At 42.2% G+C, this 21,086-nt stretch overlaps 2 protein-coding genes across 3 annotated transcripts in view; one reads left to right on the top strand and one right to left on the bottom strand.

Annotated features, from left to right (window-relative positions):
* Positions 1 to 1,442: 1,442 nt before the first annotated feature.
* On the bottom strand, positions 1,443 to 10,269 carry LOC119725356 (tRNA wybutosine-synthesizing protein 2 homolog). Its single transcript, XM_038196754.1, has 7 exons — positions 9,874 to 10,269; positions 8,616 to 8,728; positions 7,938 to 8,197; positions 6,374 to 6,555; positions 4,699 to 4,808; positions 3,971 to 4,128; positions 1,443 to 2,777 (listed from the first exon to the last, which is right to left on the bottom strand). The coding sequence occupies exons 1-7, from the start codon at positions 9,960 to 9,962 to the stop codon at positions 2,178 to 2,180; spliced, it is 1,512 nt and encodes a 503-aa protein (XP_038052682.1). The 5' UTR covers positions 9,963 to 10,269; the 3' UTR covers positions 1,443 to 2,177.
* A 1,110-nt stretch (positions 10,270 to 11,379) lies between these two features.
* LOC119725357 (protein TsetseEP-like) overlaps positions 11,380 to 21,086 on the top strand; it is a 40,290-nt gene continuing 30,583 nt past the window's right edge. The window contains exon 1 of one of the 2 annotated variants that reach the window (XM_038196755.1): positions 11,380 to 11,782. In XM_038196755.1, coding sequence (XP_038052683.1) covers positions 11,617 to 11,782 — 166 coding nt within the window. In that variant the 5' untranslated portion in view covers positions 11,380 to 11,616. The remainder of the gene's footprint in view (positions 11,783 to 21,086) is intronic. The other variant, XM_038196756.1, reaches the window with a different exon arrangement.

The raw sequence follows: 21,086 nt of genomic DNA on the forward strand, positions 1-21,086 counted from the left end.
CCAAAAATGGGGCAGGATCCTTGGCTTCGCCTCCGTACATTGCCGTCTCTAAGCTTGGAATTGTATGTTTCGCCTTTAATTTTTCGAACCAAATGAAAGACCCTCATCTCTGGCTTAATATCATACACTTTGATTGTCCGAGGATCAGACATCCACGTGCGCAGAGCCACAGAAATGAACGTTCGATATATCCTAGCATGCGAATTATATGAGACCCCGCGTGCCAGCAAATCGGAGTCGACTTTAGAAACTGTGACGTCGCTTCGATCAGAAATGTGGACTAAGTTTTTGATTGGTCAATTTGGCTATGTTTTTGTAAACAACAATAGAAGACCCGATAGAAGGCGCCCTCTGAATGGTCAGAATCTCATGGTCAAGACGCAGTCTTGTTTTGCTTAATTAGTCGCTGAATCTGCGCGAATATCGTAGACTCTTGAATGCAAGCGGCTACTCCAAAGACTCAACAGTTCGATGCCCTGAAGCAAAACATCGACTCGTATTTAGCTTGAATCTCGAAATCAGGGACCTAAAAATCAGACCAAGCCGAAAAGATAAAAGCCAAAGTTTGGGAAACCCCCAGACAACCGTCGCATTCAAAGTAGAATTTGACGTAGCATAGGCCAGTACATACATCAGGCACAATGCTCCATTCTTTATCTTTTTTTTTAAAGCAAATTTACTTGCTGTGTGACCGTTTTCTGCTCGAGCTTTTCTGTGAAACTTGGCCCAAGTAAATGGAAAACATATCTAACAGGTACTGTGTACATACATCACGATGCCAGTTATTCTTCTTCTTTTTTTAAAGAATCGATGATTTTGTTGAAGTCTTATCGCACTTGGCGATTTTCTTGTCATCTTTTTTAAGTTGCAAAGTAAGCTGCAATCACCAAATACTAAATTAAAAGAACTATTTAAACGTGAGGATGTTATTAAACCGATCCTTAACAGAGTGTGTAAATTATTGATTGAAGCAATTCCAATTTTACAATCAATAAATGTCGAACATTCTTGAAATTGATGTCCTTTTTTGTTGATTAATTTTAGTTAAAGGGAATATACATCATTTGCTTTTGCTGTAATTTTCAAAAATGGATGGAATTGGGGGGTTGGATATACATAGCAAATATAGTTACACTGACTTTTTTTTAGGTTTTGGGTTCGAAAATGCTATAAAAACCAAGAAAAACAATCATTTTCCTGTAGTCTGGTTCCCTGACTCCATATAAGAAGAAACAGAGCAGTTTACATACATTGGGGAATTGTAAGGTCAGGGAACCAGTCTAGCTGGCTTGTACCCATTCATAGCCAGTGTTTTTTCCAACGCTGGTTGGCCGACCAGCGTTGGAAATTGATACAAAAATACCACTTTTCTTGAAAATGACAGTATACCAGGTGCCATGATTTTACAGGATGCTTTACACTGTCATTCACTAACAGTCCAGCAAGGTATTTCAAAATGATTTGGTAGTTTTATTTTTTGATGTTTGCAAATGTTGTATTTTCCCTTTAACTGCTTTCTAACATTGTATTATTTCCAAATACAGTAAAACTCTGGTTGATCCATCTGGGGAATGGCTCACTGGATCAGTCTTGTCGGTTCTTCCCCACGTTCGATTACTTCCCCCGCCTTACTCGTGCAAGCCCGACTGCGTTCGATTTACCTCTCACGTGACTTCTCGCGCTTACCTGAGCCTGGCCCAAGTAACCGACCCGCTGAGCCGTTTACTTGGGTAAGTTTCCCACAATATAATGCGAAAACATGGCGGGGGATTCAAAAGTGTCTCAGCTTCACTTCACACTACTGCTAGACGACGGGAGGAAAGTTAAGATAATTTTAAGCATACCCACCATTTTTTGTTCACTTTGGAAAAGCACGTAACAATCGCCACCATGGCTCACTTTCAAGAGCTCAAATCCATTTGCAAAGGAGATTTAATCGTCACATGACCTCTTGACCCGGTCTGGTTGCTATAGCTCGACCGCGAGTAACCCGGGATCGATCGTGTATTGCTACAGATTGCGCGTGTGCATCTATACCCAAGACGAAGTAGGAATAAGCGCGAGGGAAGTAATCGAACACGCTCATTGCGAACTATTGCAAAACTTTCCCATGACAAAAATCTCACATGCCTGGGCTCTGAAGTGTGCTGTTCCACTCTCAGAAAAACACGCGCAGTTCAGACAGCAGCAGGGTTAGGTTCCAATGGCAGGCATCTGATATCGGCAACTATATGGTCCACGTGCGGAGCGTAGGACTTCACGTGCTCGACATGCGTAACTTCAGTAGTCCATCGGCCACCCTGAATCTCGGCCAGAAGCTCTTGAATTTTACGAGCGGTCGACTGGGCCCAACTCCTCCAGTAGTCTTTGGGCTGGAGATCCGTGTCGACGCTGGTTGTGCTTCCAAAAGATTGTTCAGCTTCCTGCTGCGTTCCTTCATCAACAGCGCCCTCATGTGGTTTGAGATCATTCTTTGAATCTCCAGTTGGGTGACTCGGATTTGCCGTTCTTAATCCAGCGGGTGATAGTGAAACATCACTTGCTGTTCTTTCACCAGAGGACGACTTCCCACACTCTTGTGCAACCAATTCATGTGATTGGGTTCGGCGAGGCATGGTTTCCTTGGTGCGCATCGTTGTGCGTGACGTTACGTTGCCATGGATATGGAGCACCCCTCCGCTTTGCGGTTTGAGGGCAGCGCAGGCGACGGGCCACCCTTCTTCCGAGGCGGGGATCAGGCCAAGGTTGACACGGTCTGCTACGCCCCTTGGGCAGACCTGGACAGGGAGCAAAAATACAAATGAAAAGATGAGTGCCACAATTCTGTTTTTCTCCGTCTCCTATCTTGTGTTCATATAAATTGTCAATAATACCCTCCTGTCTTTTGAACGGCATGTTTCTTTTTAATAATAGCTGCCACCTAAGTGGCCTTTGGCCTTGGTTTAGGAATTTTAAAAAGATGTGGTAAAGTCCTCATAAGACCTCCAAGGCTAACACAAGCCCTCACAGGTCATTACAAGTCATCACATGCCAACACACGTCCTCGGAGTCCGGCAGAATCCTCACAGTCCATCACAAGTCCTCACTGGCCATCACAAGTCCTCACAGTCCACAAATCCTCAAAGGCCAGCAAAAGTCATAAGTCTATCGCAAACCCTTAGAGGCCATTACAAGTCCTCCCAGTCCATTACAAGTCCTCACAGGTCATCACAAGTCCTCTCAGGCCATCACAAGTCCTCATAGGCCATCACAAGGCCTCACAGTCCATCACAAGTCCTCACAGTCCATCACAAGTCCTCACAGTCCATCACAAATCCTCAAAGGCCAGCACAAGTCACAACAGTCTACCGCAAACCCTTAGAGGCCATTACAAGTCCTCACAGTCCATTACAAGTCCTCACAGGCCATCACAAGTACTCGCAGGTCATCACAAGTCCTCTCAGGCCATCACAAGGCCTCATAGGCCATCACAAGTCCTCACAGTCCATCACAAGTCCTCACAGTCCACAAATCCCCAAAGGCCAGCACAAGTCATAACAGTCTATCACAAACCCTTAGAGGCCATTACAAGTCCTCACAGGCTGTCACAAGTCCTCACAGTCCATTACAAGTCCTCACAAGTCCTCACAGGCCATCACAAGTCCTCACAGGTCATCACAAGTCCTCAGAGTCCATCACAGGTCCTTACAGGCCAGCAAAAGTCCTCCGAGGCCATCATAAGTCCTCACAGTCTACCACAAGTACTCGCGGTCCTCACAGTCCATCACAGGTCCTCAGAGTCCACAGCAAGTCCTCACAGTTCACCACAAGTCAATTACATATGAATCAGTCTCAAGTCACAAGCTTCATGTATTCAACAACCCCTGACAAAATATTTTCCTTTGTCACTGTTTATTCCTTTTACCAGTGACCTTACTACATATCTAAATTTAAAGTAAAACACAAAAATTCAACCCATATCAATGATCACCTTTTTGTTGTCTCCCTGATGAACGATGCATCTATCCTGTACACCGTTGAGAACTAGATTCTTCTTCAGCGCCATGACGGCGTCTGGGTTCCACTCACAGGCATGGACGACAGCAGCCTTGGCGTAGACCAAGTATGGCAGTGTGAAATACCCTATTCCTATTTAGGAAATTGTGACAATATTGATGGATTATTTTTTTCATGTTCTCTGTAATTGGGAAAGTAAGCTGTACTTATCTTATATTCGACATGTGTTACTTCTTTTGCAATACTAACAGGTAAGAGAAATATAGTCTTTATGATATTTTTCCAATACTATAGCCTTTTCAATATTTCTTCCTCTAAATACGTTGTTAGAATATTCATCCCCTCCAAAGTGTCTTCAGAATGTTTCTTCCTTCCAAATTTTTCTTTCTCAGATTCCTCTGAAACTGTTTCTGATCTCTTGATATTTTTCAGAATATGCAATTAACTTATTTCATAATTGACCTATCGCCGTTTGCGAGTTAAGCCATGCCCCTAAGACATTTTTGTACGCTAAGTTTTGTTTGTCTCAGATGTTGCGCGTTCCACGTCCATTTGTATATCATGTAATTGGACAATATTTCACAAGCTGCGTTGATACAATTCTAATGCGATTCTACCGCGATAGGCCAATTGACAGATGATAACTTCTTTTCATCATACATTTATTCAGGAGATAATTTTAGGCACTGAACTTTGACCTACCGGCATATAGGTCAACGACTGTTTCACCCCTGCAGTCAAAATGTGCCACTCTCATTTTCTCGGTGATGTTTCCGACAGAAAACATGCAATGTGTGACATCGTAGGTGTATCTATGTATATGTACAAGATATCACAAAAATGGCTGGTCATTTTTCTGTTTCGGAGAAGTCCAACAAGTCAGGCCAAGTTCAGGCAAGGACCATTAGTCGACTGGTGGTTGATTTGTGACGTACCTTACGCCTGCGCACTCATAACAACGTGCGAACGCCTCTAGTCAAACGCTGGTCAAAATGTCATCGCAAAACTTCTGGATCCTCACTCTCTGCTAGCGTTATAAATGCGCGCGGCTATTGGTTACCAGCGAAGCAACCAACCCCAGTAGGCTGGTTCCAAATAGTCGACTAGCGTGGTCAACCACCGTCGACTAGACAGAGTTCGGGCAAACGTTAGTTAACCATTGGTCAACTATAGTCCTTGCGCGAACTTGGCCTCAGCTGTGCGTTATAGTTCATTCAGTCATAAGCCATGTCCAAATCATTTGGCTACAGCTGGTCATAACCACACGAGTCTATGGGAAGTGGCTGCATTCACTATAAAGTGGCTTCCAAAGGCACGCATGTTATTTCCGGCCGTAGCCATGCAATGGGTTCAGACACGGCTTAACAGTGAATGAAACATTTTAAAGTGCCCTCACTTTGTATAAAAATGGCCAATAAGGCCCCCCCCCCCCCCCCAAAAAAAATATTCAGTCTCTAGTCAGACCAAAGTTCCGGAATTGATGCGGCGACGCGTTTTTTTTTTTGTTTTTTTTGTTTTTTTTCAAGCTTGAATTGTACAGACAAGGGGGTTACTATTTTGCTTTTTTGTGCCCTCATTATACATTGGTGTTCTCCATAATTTGCCTTGGTGCCCTTTATCATTTGCCTTGGTGCAATTTCCCCATTCCTTGGTGCTCCTTGGTACAAAAATTTGAGGTGCGGCAATAGAGGGCGCTGTTGTAGCTTCCGTGTTAATTTGAAGGGAAAAAAAAGGTTGACGCGCATTGTTAAAATCGACACGCGCACTGACCAGAGACCAGAGTATTTTTTTTTTGGCCTAAAACTGGAGTCATTCCTTGGTCATTCTCGAAATCTTGGCTTTGTTTCCAGTTTCCCTTCATTGCTTGCTCCAGAATCATTCAGAACAGGGGAGTCAGGTTGGCGTAGTGGTACTTTCTTCGCCTTCCACCGCTGTGACCCGGGTTCGAATCCCGCCTGGGCCAATATGTGGATTGGGTTTTCAGTCCCTGCCTGATTCCCTGGGTTTTCCCCAGAATATTCTTCTGGGCTTTTCCTTCCACCTCTAAAACTGTAACTTCTTCTCATTGTCTCCTGCCCACAGGTTTCTTCAGGGTTGCGAGCTACAGTGCCTAGGGTGCTTTTGAGGAATCCTTGGTTTCATTACCAGAAATGATTAATAATAATAATAATAACACTTTGATGTCCAAATCGAATACAAATACTTTCTAAATTATGACCCATATTGTTATATTTAATAATGATAGAATATAAACTTGACTTTCGAGCCAGGAGCTCAAAAATCTCTTAAGGCCAAAGCTGTGACAAGACCCAGATTTGGAAAACCTCCCATAATATTTCAAACACAAGAAAACTGCAAAGCATTGTGGGTCTCGCACCTGATCCCATTGTCTCTATGCTCCACCCACCCATCGTTGCCAAGCAACAGCTCCACCCTCGGACTTCTGAACTCGTCCTGCTTGATGCGACCTTTCCTTGCGAGCCTTTGACCTCCGAGAGCCCTGGCTACTAAAGGCCAGAGGTTGAGGCAGCGCTGCCAAACACTGGATCGGAAACTCAGCTGTGGATGTTGCACAATTTATTTAAACAAATTAAACTATTGAATTTTTCACTGAGATCAGAGTTGTTGTCACATCAATCATACGTCTAGCTGGCCATATTTTGTGTCCTTGGGCAAGCCACTTCAATGTAAGATATCTATGCAAGTAAGTGACAAGGCTAGTTGTGGAAGAGGAGTGTGACTAACATGGGGTTGGTGACTCATGATCAGAGGGTCAGGGGTTCGAATCCTATTGCTGGCCATATATTGTGTCCTTGGGCAAGCCACTTTATTGTAAGACATCTATGCAATTAATTGACAAGCCTACATAGTGGTTAGGGTTGGTGACTCATGATTCAGAGGGTCAGGGGTTCGAATCCTATTGCTGGCCATATATATTGTGTCCTTGGGCAAACCACTTTACTGTAAGACAACTGTGTATGTAATTGACAAGCCTACATATTGGTTGGGGTTGGTGACTCATGATTCAGAGGGTCAGGGGTTCGAATCCTATTGCTGGCCATATTGTGTCCTTGGGCAAACCACTTAACTGTAAGACATCTGTGCAAGTAATTGACAAGCCTACATAGTGGTTAGGGTTGGTGACTCATGATTCAGAGGGTCAGGGGTTCGAATCCTATTGCTGGCCATATATTGTGTCCTTGGGCAAGCCACTTTACTGTAAGACATCTGTGCAAGTAATTGACAAGCCTACATAGTGGTTGGGGTTGGTGACTCATGATTCAGAGGGTCAGGGGTTCGAATCCTATTGCTGGCCATATTGTGTCCTTGGGCAAACCACTTTACTGTAAGACATCTGTGCAAGTAATTGACAAGCCTACATAGTGGTTGGGGTTGGTGACTCATGATTCAGAGGGTCAGGGGTTCGAATCCTATTGCTGGCCATATTGTGTCCTTGGGCAAACCACTTTACTGTAAGACCACTGTGCAAGTAATTGACAAGCCAGTTGTGGAAAGGGATTGTGGCTCAGTGGTCAGGGTTCATGACCCATGATCAGAGAGTCAGGGTTTCGAATCCTGCTGCTAGTCATATGTTGTGTCCTTGGGCAAGCCTCTTTTCTGTAAGACGACTGTGCAAGTAAGTGACAAGCCTAGCTGTGGAGAAGATGTTTTTCTTTCACAATTGATTGATGTAGTACTAAAGGGTGTTGGACTGGATGTTTCATAATCCAGTCTATTTTCTTGTGATGCATCTTAAGATTTGGGACTCTCATACACAGTATCGAGAGTCCCAAATTTTTCAGACTAGTCTTATACTTGCAATCTGGGTCTTAAGTTGGGAGCAAAAGAAAGGAAAAATCTGAAAGCCATGTTGATTTTTCTTTTTTATAGATGGAAGAGAAACAATTTTTGTTTTATTTTGAATAGCCTGGCTTTCAAACCTGAGGGAGCAGAACAAGATCCTCGTGCTTCTCCCACACAGCTGGAATCTCCTCCCGCAACTCCCCTGGAAACGGAATGTCCAACTCTTCAAATCTCCCCCTCAACACATCGACCAGTCTCTGATGTGGGGAGACTGCAAGCTGTTTCTTTGACAGGGGGAGGGAAACTGACACAAGATGGCATGGGAGATCACGATAGTGCCCTGACTTCAAGATCTTTCCTCCGTATTGCAACATCTTAGCATCCTCATTTGTGGAGACTAGACCATGTAGACAGAGAAAAAGAAGGAAGAGACAAGAACTAAGATGCACATTGATGAACTCTTTTGTAATGAGCCTCAAAAATTGTGGTAGTTAACAAAACTGTGTATAAAGACAAGAGAACATCCAAGTAACCTCGCTGCTATGAAGAGCGCCACCTAGCATCAAACGGTGTCCAACTTAGCTTCCGCTTCTGGGAACTTCAAGATCTTTTATGTGTCACCTCCCTCCTCCCCCTCCCCCTCCCAGTTGTCAATACAGATTTACACCACCGCAAAATTCTTGAAGCAATGTTAGAGATAATTTTTTTTCAAATCTGAGTTTAGACTTGACGCTTCTTCATACAGACACAATTTCCCAGACCAAAAATATTTTGAATCGATTTAACTAAAGTTAGTCGTGTGAGTATGAACTGACCTCTGTTGATGGCCAATGAGATGCTTGTCTCCACAGGAATAGCGATCACGTTTCCTTCGAGTTTCTGCAGTCGTCGACAAGAATCCCAGTACCGATCCTCTTCCAGAAAAAGCCTGTTAATACGCAGTGGCTATCGTTACGGCAGCCGTAACGCATTTTCCAACTGTGCTATTGTTACGGAACCCTCTGGTTCCCTGACCTAATAGTATTCAACGTCAGGATCTTTGGCTGTTGGAACCAGACAATCATTTAACCAAATGGTTCTCGGACTTTTCTTTCCGTTTTTAAAAAATCCTCCAGAGCCACGGATTATAAAGAAGAAATTGAAATCTGCTTAGGCCCTAAATAAAAAGAATGATTTGATTATAAACACTGAAAGTAAAGAAAATTATATACATTTTTTAAATCAAACGTGTAACCAATTGAGCTACTGCAGCGTTCTGATTGGACGGGTAGTTATAACATGTTATTTATGTGATATAGATTCGCAATGGTGATTTTGTAATAGGGGCGGACTAATACAGTAACGATAGCAGTTGAAAATTGCATTGCGGCTGTCCTAACGATGGCCCTAATGTTAACCAAGTAACTAGTAATAGTATACTAATATTTTTTGATAAGATCCAGCAGATCAAAGACTAGCCCCATAAATGTGGCCTATTTACTGGACTGCCTCCGTAAACATAGGCCACACGTCCACATGTACAAAAATCGTGTCAACTTTGCCAAATTTTGATTTTCACATTTAGGCTTAGTTTGTAGGATTTTTTTGCTTTAGAAGCATACTCACCCACTTTATAGGCTAGTCAGAAAGTGCTGCCTTTTTCAGATGTCTAATTTTTGTGAAATTTCATGTTGAAATTTTGATACGCAAACGTGTCAAAATGAATCTGGAAATTTCACGTAAAATATACATCTGAAAAAGGCAGCACTTTCTGATTAGCCTATAGGGTGAGTATGCTTCTAAAGCAAAAAAACCCTACAAACTAAGCCTTAATGTGAAAATCAAAATTTGGCAAAGTCGACACGATTTTTGTACATGTGGACGTGTGGCCTATGTTTACGGAGGCAGTCCAGTAAACTGGCCACATTATGGGGCTAATCAATGACAATCACAATGCAAAACAATCCTGACAAAGTGACAAGCACAACAATTCTCATCACAATTCTCATCACATATTTTTCGGTAAAATCGTATCCCAGGAAAGTGTCGAATAGTTACTCCGAAATTGAGGAGTCAAAACTCTTTATAATATACCTCATTTTCTGGGCGTTTTCTGTATAAACAACGATTGCCGTGTCCATCATCGACAAATCATCCTCCGCTTCATCCATGGAGGCCGCCATCTTGCATATATTGCGCAATCTGTCGATCTCCTTCGCAGGGATAATTTCGTTGCTGGGCTACTGCATTGTACATGGTGCGTTCCAATCACGTACAAGGTTGAACAGTCAGAATCCCAGGCGACACCTATCATAAACTAATGAATATGTGTTTAGGGGTACCCGTCTATGTCTCAGATATTGACAGTTGAATGACCTCATAATTTACTGCACCTCCACAGCATAGCGGCATGTAACGGGGTACACACACCACACCCAGTGGTTTTTGCTACCCCCAATATTGTCCTTAATTTCTCTGCCAAGTTCAATTTTGGCCGTGGTGCCGGGCGGGTGCAAAAACGCAAGAGACTTTGTGTTTGTATATTTAGTTAATTTTCGTCGTAGCTTCATCATTTTCCTCGTGATCAATATATTTCTGGGGAGTTATTAAAGTTAAACTTGTTCAATTGATCGTGGGCCAACATTTATGGCGCACTTTTTCAATATTTTCGGGTGAGTTAAAAAAAAGTTTTAATTAATTCAATTTTATGGATCTCATTTTGTCGAAGTTTAATTTTTTTTTATTTCAATCTTTTTCAGAAGGAGAAATGTCAAAATATAGAATTGTCAAAAAGAAATATTCTACACTTTTTTTCCCCAAGAATCTTGTGACAAGATTATTGGGAAAAAGTATACAAATTTCTTTTGAGGGTGATCGCATATCGATCATGCGCGTGACGATTTTCCTAGAACGTGGCCGTTAACCGTGCAAAATCTCTTTCACCTACTTGAACTTTAATTTTTTACTTTTCTCCAAACGATTGTAATATGTTTAAATTAATTGTTGATATCATTTGAATGACTACCCTTAGGAAAAAAAATTGTCAGTGTAATAAACAGGTGATTATTATTATTTTAAAATGACCTTATAATAATAGTTCCGTCTCAATTATATTTCTGTTGAACCATGCAATTGTAAAACACAAACTTGAAAGTAAGTGACACTGATGACATACATGCGCCTATTATTTAAAAACAAATGGAGAAGGTAGGTAAAGTTATTATTTTTTTACCAGGTTTTTTTACATTCATATTTAGTTTACTCAACTAATATAAAGCCGGCGAAAAGAATGTAGTACCCAGCAGACGCCACTTCAGTGGTTGTGCACAAAGTCTATGGAGAGTCAAGACTATTTTTAAGGTCTTTTCTAACGAAATTGAAATTGTTTCTCCGTCCAACATTTTTGCAGTGACTGACCATCATTGAGATGATACATGATGAACAAAAAGTGGCGTCAGGATACGGCTGTCATTGGTTGAAACTTTCCTGATTTCCCGGCCAAAAAAAGGGGGAATAGAAACCGTCAATTTGGCCCCCAAGGTTGGTCACGTGATGTAAACTCCAGTCGAGCCGCCCTCTGCGCCGAGCTGCTGCGCCGACATCTTTTTTGCGTGTATTTTCAATACGCCTATCGACACGGGTCACTGACTCTACCGAATTCGCGAAGTGAGTAATTCTGAAGGAAAAAAACGTCCGAAAATTCACTGTTAACGCCCCACGGCCCACGCAAGAAGTGTGTCACCGGGCTAACAAGTAGTCCATCTCTTCACCCAGGCGAGTTCTAGGGGGTGACACGGTCGTTTTTACGGCGAAAACAGAGGCTAAACAGACACAGCAATGAGTTCGAAAAGTGGGAAGAGGGGACGATCTTCGTCGAAGAGCCAGCCGGAGCCCCCCGGCAAGCCGCGGCTATGTCGGATGGTCAGGGGATCGAGCGGCTACGGGTTCAATCTCCACAGTAAACAGGGGCAGCATGGCCAGTATATACGGGGGATAGATGCAGGTGAGAAACATATGTTGGCAACATGAGGTTTAATGAGTAGTTAAGTGGTTTGAAAAGAACACATTTTAATTAAACTTGTTTTAATTTAATTAGGCCTAGTTTGGCTTGTTAAAGTTAAATTGTAAATGTAACATAGTCTTCTTATCATGTAATCATCGACCCTTTAAAACTACACAAAGTCAAAGTGGCGGCAAGTTTTGTTTTTACCTACCGCAGAGGTCGTCGTTATTCGTTAAGGTCAGTGACGAAAGTGACTTCAAGCAGGATCCAAGAATGAAAAAACACTGCAGCTATTTAACAAAAATCATTGTGAAATCACTGCAATGATATTTGTACTGTTAAAACTAAAAGTAAATAAATGAGCGAACTTATTACATAATGAGGGGTCCCAAAGTTGACGAATGCCTAGTACCGTATTATAATTACAGACATGACAGATAAGCTTGACATGTACATGCCATGATATTTTTGAGATTGTTCCAAATATATGTAAACATGGTCAACACATGTACGGTAGCTGGAATTGATGCTGTACTTGTACATGTACTTTTGACGTAACTGCACCATTTGAATTGTTCAACCATTAATATATGTTTCCTTCCTCCATGGTTCAACTTAACGTTTCATGCCATCTTTCGTTTGAATATCACATTATCATGATTATGATTATGGGGTACCGAAGTGCGCCGCGTATTCCGTTCCACGCGCGTGCACAGCTTAAATGTGTGAAGACATCAGCGCGCGAACCAGAGTGAACCAGAACAATGACCGCTGACGTCACACTTCGGTACTCTAGTCAGTGTGAGAACAGTACTTTGGTCTGAATTGTACAAAATTGGTTTCAACACGGGCTGAAAACAATATAGTTTCTGAGACAATTTTTTTCAATTTAGTGACAATGGACACACATGTACAACACTGTCTACTTAAGGGGAACAAATGTGACGTTCAATGCAAGGGGTCTAACAAAAACAATCAGAAAGTCGGATGCAAGGGCTTAAAAACAAGTGCGAGTGCACAATAAGCTCTGGCCATCTTACATGAATTCAATCAAAATGATCCCTGCCACAGCTTAAAAATGCGAGGCCCAAAAATGTGATGCCGGGCTCCTTTCCATACCAGTGCCAAGAAATAACCTTTGGGGTTTGGGGTATCATCTACGCCGGCATAAAATGATTTCACTGTGCAACGGACGTTAACCATGTTGTTAACGTTGACCGGAGAGTGTGCGTACAAGCCCGGGCCGCCGTCTCATGTGAAAATCACGCTGTGCTAACTACATGTAGTCTGTCCCATTAAGTTGACCAAAATAAGCCCGGGGGGTTTCCCATAAAATATAGCGTGCTATAATATAGCGCGCTCAATAGACCATGTGACTATAACATTATTGTAGGCCCTACTATTTTGCCTCCATACACAATTTTCATATCTTTCACATCTTTCCGAATTGATACAAACAATTTTTGTAAAGTATTTTAGGTTTTTTTTTTTAAATTAAACTTTGGAAGTTATATTTTATTAAGGGAATAAATGTGTGCTCCGGAGGTTTTTATCACTCTGTTTAAGACCACTTAGAGTCTGGTTGCTGATAATTACCCGAGCCGGAGGCTCACATTTGTTCCCCTCTGCTTTTTGAAACATCCCTCTAGCTGGAGGCGAGGGTAATTACGGTATCAGCACCCAGACTCTAAGCGGTCTTAAACAGAGCGCTAAATACCGACCGAGCACATATTTATTCCCATTCATAAATACCTTTTCCTTAAAAAAATATCAAATAATTCATTCAAAAATCCCGATTTTGTTCAACAAGTTCACTTCATGCTTTTTTAAACATCCCTCTAGCAAAATAATGGAGTGTTTAGCTGGCGAGTAAGATGTAAACAACCCTTCTATGGAGATTGACGCGCGCGTTGCGTTTTGAATTTCTACAAAATTCTGACTCGCTGGTAGTGTTGCGCATGCCAAAGTGAGGATTGTGAACGTTCAACCAATGAAACGGTAAGAGGCACTGGATTTTTAAGACTCCACATTTTATTGTGACACTGGAAAAGTGTTTAAGACCAGCTAGCCATGTCTTTATCATCCGTTTAAGACCGGCCATGTGACGGGCTCTCGACCAATAGGAATAGCTACATGTATAACTGTCTGAGGTAAATTTATGAATGGAAACTTAAGGGGCTCATTTTTGGTCAATTTTCCGGGGACAGACAGACAGACAGACAGACATACCGACCAACCACAAAGTGACATAGACGCTCCTGCCAGAGCTTCAAAATCGGGGAAAGAACGTACAATGTATCCAGATGCCACTTCAGTGGTTTGTGTACAAAGTCCGTGGAGAATCAAGAAAATATTCTTTAACTACTTCCTAAAAAAATTTGGAAATGTTCCTCAGTCCCAGATTCATGTCTGTTCAACATTTTTTGCAATGACTGACCTAACCTTTATTGATAATAGCCTACAGTGATGAAGAAAAAAGTGGCGTCAGGTTGCAAAATTCTTTCCAAAATCAGAAAGTCATAAAGGGTCGTAATCAAAAAATGTGCAGCAATTATAATATTGCCCCCCCCCCCAAATATTGCCCAAAAAAGAATAAAAAAGTAAAAAATTGACAAGAATGTGTCCCCTTCCTTTAGGGTGAAGATGCAGCTATAAATACTTCATCTCTGACTGTTTCATCCAAAAGTGCCACAGTCCCCTCAGAGAAAATAAATAGCAGATGAAACTACAATGAACACAATACACACTAGTATTATCATTTGATCAGTGCCATCTCTGGCCTCACGCTGAGAAACCCGTGTCAGTTCAGGTGCAGAGCATATGTTTACATTTCAATCAGTTTGCCCTTGGGCCCTTTTTATTGCCGGTAATAAAATCAGTCTTTTTAATAGTATTAGAGTGATGGCAGGCAGGGATTCAGATCTTGTTAGGGACAAGTATTGGTCAAATTGGTGAAGACATCTGAAGGGCACACAAAAAGTTGATTCCTTTTCACTGTCTGCCAAATATAAAGAGAATGGGAAAGATTTCCATATACGAAATTCACTAATTTTCCTCTGTATTGACTAACAAGCCCCCAGATAGCAATTTCATGTCATCAAAGTCAATTTGAGCAGTGAGAAAATACAAGCATTTTCTTAGAAAACACTAAGAATTTTTTAGACCAATCTCAGTCATAGGGTTTGTACACAGGGTGTTGAGTGAACTTCGTATATGGAAATCTTTCCCATTGCCATAGAGTGCTGGGCGGTTTTGGTCAGTACAGGCCTAATGGATTAAAAGCTATTTTTATTAAGCCTGAATGTATTCAACAAAATTACATGTTCTACGCTCAACCAAAAAAGAAAGTCCCCACTTCCAATACTTTTTTGTCTAACTCGAAAATTACTGAGCACCTCTCGCTCAAACAACGACAAATCAGTACAGAAATTCATTAGCAATCCAGCCATACTCTTTATATCATGTATATGGCCCAAAACAGTAATAATGTGTACGAATTAATGCAATTTATGACAAATGATACCGAAAACAGTTGCACTTTTGTATACGTGCATGTTGCGTTTCACACTCACCTTGCAAGTGTACAAAAGTGCAATTTTTTTTCGTTACCACTTGTCATAAATTGCATCATTTTGTACGCATTATCACTGTTTTCGGCCAAACAAAGAGTAGGCCTATGGCTGGATTGCTAAGGAATTTCTGTACTGATCAGTCGTAATTTGAGCAAGATGTGCCCAGTAGTTTTTGAGTTAGGCAAAAAAGTATTAAGGGGGGACTTTCTATTTTGGTTGAGTGTAGGACTACCGAATGTGACAGATACCTAGTGTGGTTGGATCAACATACCAAAGAACAACTATACATGTGTACTGTAGTATTTGTGTGGGTAATTAGACATTTCAGAGTATTGCTTGGGTTTCAAGTACTGGTAATTGATATTGTAGTGACCATGAAGCTCTGTGTTTGTCTGTTTGGACTTAAGGGCTTTTCAAACTAGGGAGTGAGGACTATTAGAAATAGTGCGGGTACGGGATACGTGAAAAGTGTATGCGGCTCGGAAAGTTACAAGCTGGTTCTATCACAATTTGTGTGACTATTTTACCTGACGTACCGGTACACGCCTTGTACCCGTACATTAACCTGATGTGAAATGCACATTGCCCATGGTGTGCCAGATGAAATAACCGGTGCAAAATGTTGATTTAAACAAGCAACTTTTTTTCTGAGCCACGTACATGTTGTGTACCATTTCTAATCCTAACCTTCCTCAATCCCGCTCCAAAGTCCTCTGGGCAGTTTTGTAGGATTTTGGAGGATTGAGGCTGAATGCAGCATACAATTTTAGAAGATTGTGGAGGATTGAGGACGAATGCACATTCTGTACCGGGTGATTTTGAATGGTGTTTGAAGAAGAGGAGGATTTTGGAGGATTGAGGATGAATGCATTTTGAGTGGCAATACTGTCGGAGGATTTTGAAGGATTGAGGCAGTGGGTATCCTTCAACTGAACACTTAATTGTGCAACATTTTTGGAGGATTGAGGATGGTTCCTAGCAAAAACAGCCTAGGGGGTTAGGGTTGATTTTGAAGGATTGAGGATGAATGGTGTTTTTAAGAAGAGGAGGAGGATTTTGGAGGATTGAGGATGAATGCATTTTGAGTGGCAATACTGTCAGAGGATTTTGAAGGATTGAGGCAGTGGGTATCCTTCAACTGAACACTTAATTGTGCACAATTTTTGGAAGATTGAGGATGGTTCCTAGCAAAAACAGCCTAGGGGGTTAGGGTTGATTTTGGAGGATTGAGGATGAATGGTGTTCAAAGAAAGGGAGATTTTTTGTAGGACCGAGGATGAATGCATTTTGAGAGGCAGGCCTGTTTGAGGATTTTAAAGAATTGAGGCAGTGGGTATCCTTCAGTTGAACATGTGCAAAACTTTGGAGGATTGAGGATGGTTCCTAGCAAAAACAGCATCTGAGGGGGTTAGGGTTACAGGTACACGGTAGCTAATGGTCCCTTCTATCCAAAATCTCTGTGCTGGACCCGGGCCCAACTCAGAGATTTTGGGAACCAACCCAATCCGCACTGACTAGCAAGAATCCAACATGTTTTTCAAACACGAGTCCAGCACTACACTGGTTGAATCCACACCTGGTAGGGACCAGGGTCAAGAGGCTCCAGGTAGAAAATTCCAAAATCGATAGCTGACCCCTGTACACCCAAACGTGTGTGTGTACATGTGTCAGTGTGAACAATATGCCTTCCCTACCTATATTCCGGTTCCGCTAGTTACGGTGGCCCAGTGTTGAATTTCAACATGGATATGTTCACGTGCATGTATGCAAATGAAAGTGTGGAAAGACTTACATGTAAGGCACATGTACATATGTACATGTACATGTACACTGAACTGTAACAGTGTGTACTTCATTCATGTACCGAACATGAAATATAAGTAAAAACTTTTAAATTACATTTTGTGACTGGGAGCCATGGGGAAACTGAAATCGGCTACCACAGGAAGTCGGCTACCACAGGCAGTCGGGAACAAAATGTGTGAAGTTATGGTTTTAAATTCACAGTTTGGAAATGATTTCATTTAAAGGGAAAATACAACATTTGCAAACATCGAAAAATAAAACTACTCAGTTTTTACAAAATACCTTACTAGGATGTTGGTAAATGACTATTTAGCATCCTGTAAAGTTATGGCACCTGATGTGAAGTCATTTTCAAGAAAATGGTATTTTTGTTTATACTGCCAACGGTGGTCGGCCGACCACCGTTGGAAAAACCTAACTATTTTCAACTACTCCAAATTTAATTTTTTTTTTTTCAGTCCAAGTTTTGTTTGCTATTGGTTACATGTTCATGAACGGATGCAGGCCAGAGACTGGTTCCCTTACCTTACAATTTTCCGGCATCGATACGTGATCCATTTCATCCTTAGTGGAGTCAGGGAACCAGACTACATGTACTTGAACATTTTTGTTTTTCTTGGTTTTTCCAGCATTTTCAAACACAAAACTTCAAACATGTCAGTGTAACAATATTTGATCTATTATATTTACCCCTCAAATAGTTAATTTCTGAAAATTACAGCAAAAGCCAATGATGTACATTCCCTTTAAATCAGTCATAAAGTCCTCTGAGCTGATAGGCTCCGTGCACAAGTACCCCCTCAATGGTTACAAAAGGGAGAGTTGGGGGAGACCACTTGGAGGGACATTCGAAGGCCCTGATGCTCATGTGACGACGCTTTGAAAGATTGTGCACATATTCAGAAAAAAAATGAGTCAGATTACGAACTGAAGTAACAAATGTATGCTACATGTACACAATACGTGTACATGTGTTGACTGCTTCTTTATTTATTGCATGTGCCCTGGTCCAATGGTTACGATGTTCGACACATGTGCCGTAGTACATGTATTGTACGTGTACATGTAGGTTCAAACCACTGATCTCTATATAAAGACTGGATAGCGAATAGAGAGCCGCACAATGAATGAATTTGACGCCATATTGGTCAGACCGGTCAGACCGCGGCTGGTGATCTACACAGGACAAGTCGCCGTCTTTATAGACAGCATGATTTCTTTTGTAACATCGCGGTTCACTTGACTTATATTTTGACCACCACCACTGACCAAGGTTTACTACAATTTTTCTTACGACGTGGTTTACTTTTTTAATGCCGCAGTTCACTTTTTCGGCGTTTTGAAAATAATAATCACTACGGAAATGTGTCCCTTTTAGAACATCATAATATGTGTACGTGACTAAAGTGCGCGTCAACTGTTGATACAACTCGCGCGTATACGCGCTGAACGTTCGTATTATACGCAGCCATCTTCGTGAGACCGGGGGCGAATTGGTCAATATGCAAAGTCTACTGTGTGAATGCTGTATTGATATCCGATAGCCAGTCTTTATATAGAGTTCAGTGGTTCAAACCCTTTAACCCTAACAGAACTCAATCCATCAAACCCCAACGGCATGTTTTGTTGGAATCTGTCAGGATGGGTACAGTACCCCTAAACTGACAGTCTTTTACATTGGGTTGGCACACCTCCAGAAACTAAGTCAGAAATATGTGTGCGAATTCCCATATGGTGTTGGAATTTTGCCAGGATGAGTATGGTTCCTAGTATTAAAATCATGCTAGGGAGTTAAAGTAAATATGGGGAACACTTGTGTTCTTGGGCAAGACACTCTACTACGATTGCCTCTCTCTACCCTGGAGTACGGGTACAAGGTAGAGACTAGATTGCGCCGATCTCGAGCTGCTGTAGAAAAAGGGTCTCATTCCTGATGAACAGGGATAATAATTGTGAAGCGCTTTGAAACCTTTGGCACATGTACAAAGCACCACATTATTATTTATTACATGCTCAGTGCATACTCCGTATGGTACACTACACACACACAGAACTATGTTTTGGGCATTGTCTGATAAATGTAATCCTAACGAGCAATTTTGGGTCAGTAGGTCAGTTGGAACAGCACGATCGCTGGTGTGATTCAGGTCCCAAATTTCCATGTGAGCCACTTATCATGCGATAAGTGTACGTTTTGGTGGTGGTGGTAAACATGATTAAGCGCTAGGTTAAAAAATATGGGCTAATTGCATGTACATGTGTGGCCTATCTCTGGAGCAGAAATGGAATCAGATTTCAGAAGTTTATTCAGAAACTCCATCCAAAAGATATTAGGGAAGTAGATCTAACAGTTATTAAAAGTGGAAGTTTTGATTTTGGAGAGTACCGTACAGTATACAGTGGAACACCGCTATACCGAACATGCGGCTATATCGACATGACCGAACATCATCCTTGGCTCCCGGTTTTAACCCTAACCGCCCTGAATCCTCCAAAATCCTTTTTGCAAATTGGAGGAATTTGCAGGATTGAGGTTACATGGCAAAAGTACATTGCTGATTTCGGAGTAGGCACTGTGTCAAGGTCTTGGGCCGGACCTTGTGTTGTTTATGCTCAGCCGTGCATAAATTTAGTCCTTGATTATACTTGACATCCTCCGCACTGCTCCAGGATGTCACTGCCTCTGCCTCAGCCTATTGACAGACTTAGCCGGAGGATTTTGCAGGATTCAGGCAGTGGTCATCCCTCCATGGACCATATTCAAGAAATAACGGAGGAATTTGCAGGATTGAGGCTATATGCTATTTTTCCATGAGGCCAGTTGGAGGATTTTGCAGGATTGAGGCTACATCCTAGCAAAAAGGCCTAGGGAGTTAGGGTTAATGTACAAAACGTGCCGAACATTGTTAAGATTAACAAAAAAACTACCTGTTGTACATGAATTAAACACTATTTGGGCCACTTTTAATTCCCGAACATCAAACGACCCATAATTACATCGTGTTTGAATGTTGAAGAGTGATAGATGGCTATTATTTCCCCAAGGAATAGAAGGGAAAACCGCTCGTGAGAAATGCCAGTTCATTAATGGTCAAAAGAGGGTACCGACGGTTCAAAATCGCTATACCGAACGATCGTTATTACGAACACTTTCTGTGGATCCAACGATGTTCGTTATAGCGGCATTCCACTGTATGCAAATGGTAAATTCGGAAAAGGATAATTCGGAACAACATTTAATTAGAAGAAATATGGTCAACATTTGAACTGGTTGCTAAATATCCGATGTCTGATTGTTGAACCCGTAAGTTACTGTAGCACCCCAAACTGCTCTGCCTGTTACTCCCTGTACCGCCCCAAACTGCGCTGCCTGTTACTCCCTGTACCGCCCCAAACCACCCTGCCTGTTACTCCCTGTACCACCCCAAACCACCCTGCCTGTTACTCCCTGTACTGCCCAAAAGCACCCTGCCTGTTACTCCCTGTACCATCCCAAACCACCCTGCTTGTTACTCCCTGTACTGTCCAAAACCACCTTGCCTGTTACTCCCTGTACTGCCGCAAACCACCCTGCCTGTTACTCCCTGTACTGCCCTAAACCACCCTGCCTGTTACTCCCTGTACTGTCCCAAACCACCCTGCCTGTTACTCCCTGTACTGCCCCAAACCACCCTGCCTGTTACTCCCTGTAACACCCCAAACCACCCTGCCTGTTACTCCCTGTACCACCTCAAACCACCCTGCCTGTTACTCCCTGTACTGCCCCTAACCACCCTGCCTGTTACTCCCTGTAACACCCCAAACCACCCTGCCTGTTACTCCCTGTACCACCTCAAACCACCCTGCCTGTTACTCCCTGTACTGCCCCAAACCACCCTGCCTGTTACTCCCTGTAACACCCCAAACCACCCTGCCTGTTACTCCCT

Source organism: Patiria miniata, unplaced genomic scaffold (genome assembly GCF_015706575.1).
Source record: "Patiria miniata isolate m_02_andy unplaced genomic scaffold, ASM1570657v1 HiC_scaffold_19, whole genome shotgun sequence".
NCBI lineage: Eukaryota > Metazoa > Echinodermata > Asteroidea > Valvatida > Asterinidae > Patiria > Patiria miniata.

What these genes read in the sequence shown, in the direction of transcription:
- LOC119725356 (XM_038196754.1), bottom strand. Translation starts at nt 9,962, where the DNA reads ATGGCGGCCTCCATGGATGAAGCGGAGGATGATTTGTCGATGATGGAC. An exon ending in CTCATTGGCCATCAACAGAG is followed by an intron (nt 8,198 to 8,615) that starts GTCAGTTCATAC and finishes TACATGGTCTAG; the next exon opens with TCTCCACAAATGAGGATGCT. An exon ending in CATAGAGACAATGGGATCAG is followed by an intron (nt 4,809 to 6,373) that starts GTGCGAGACCCA and finishes ACATATACATAG; the next exon opens with ATACACCTACGATGTCACAC.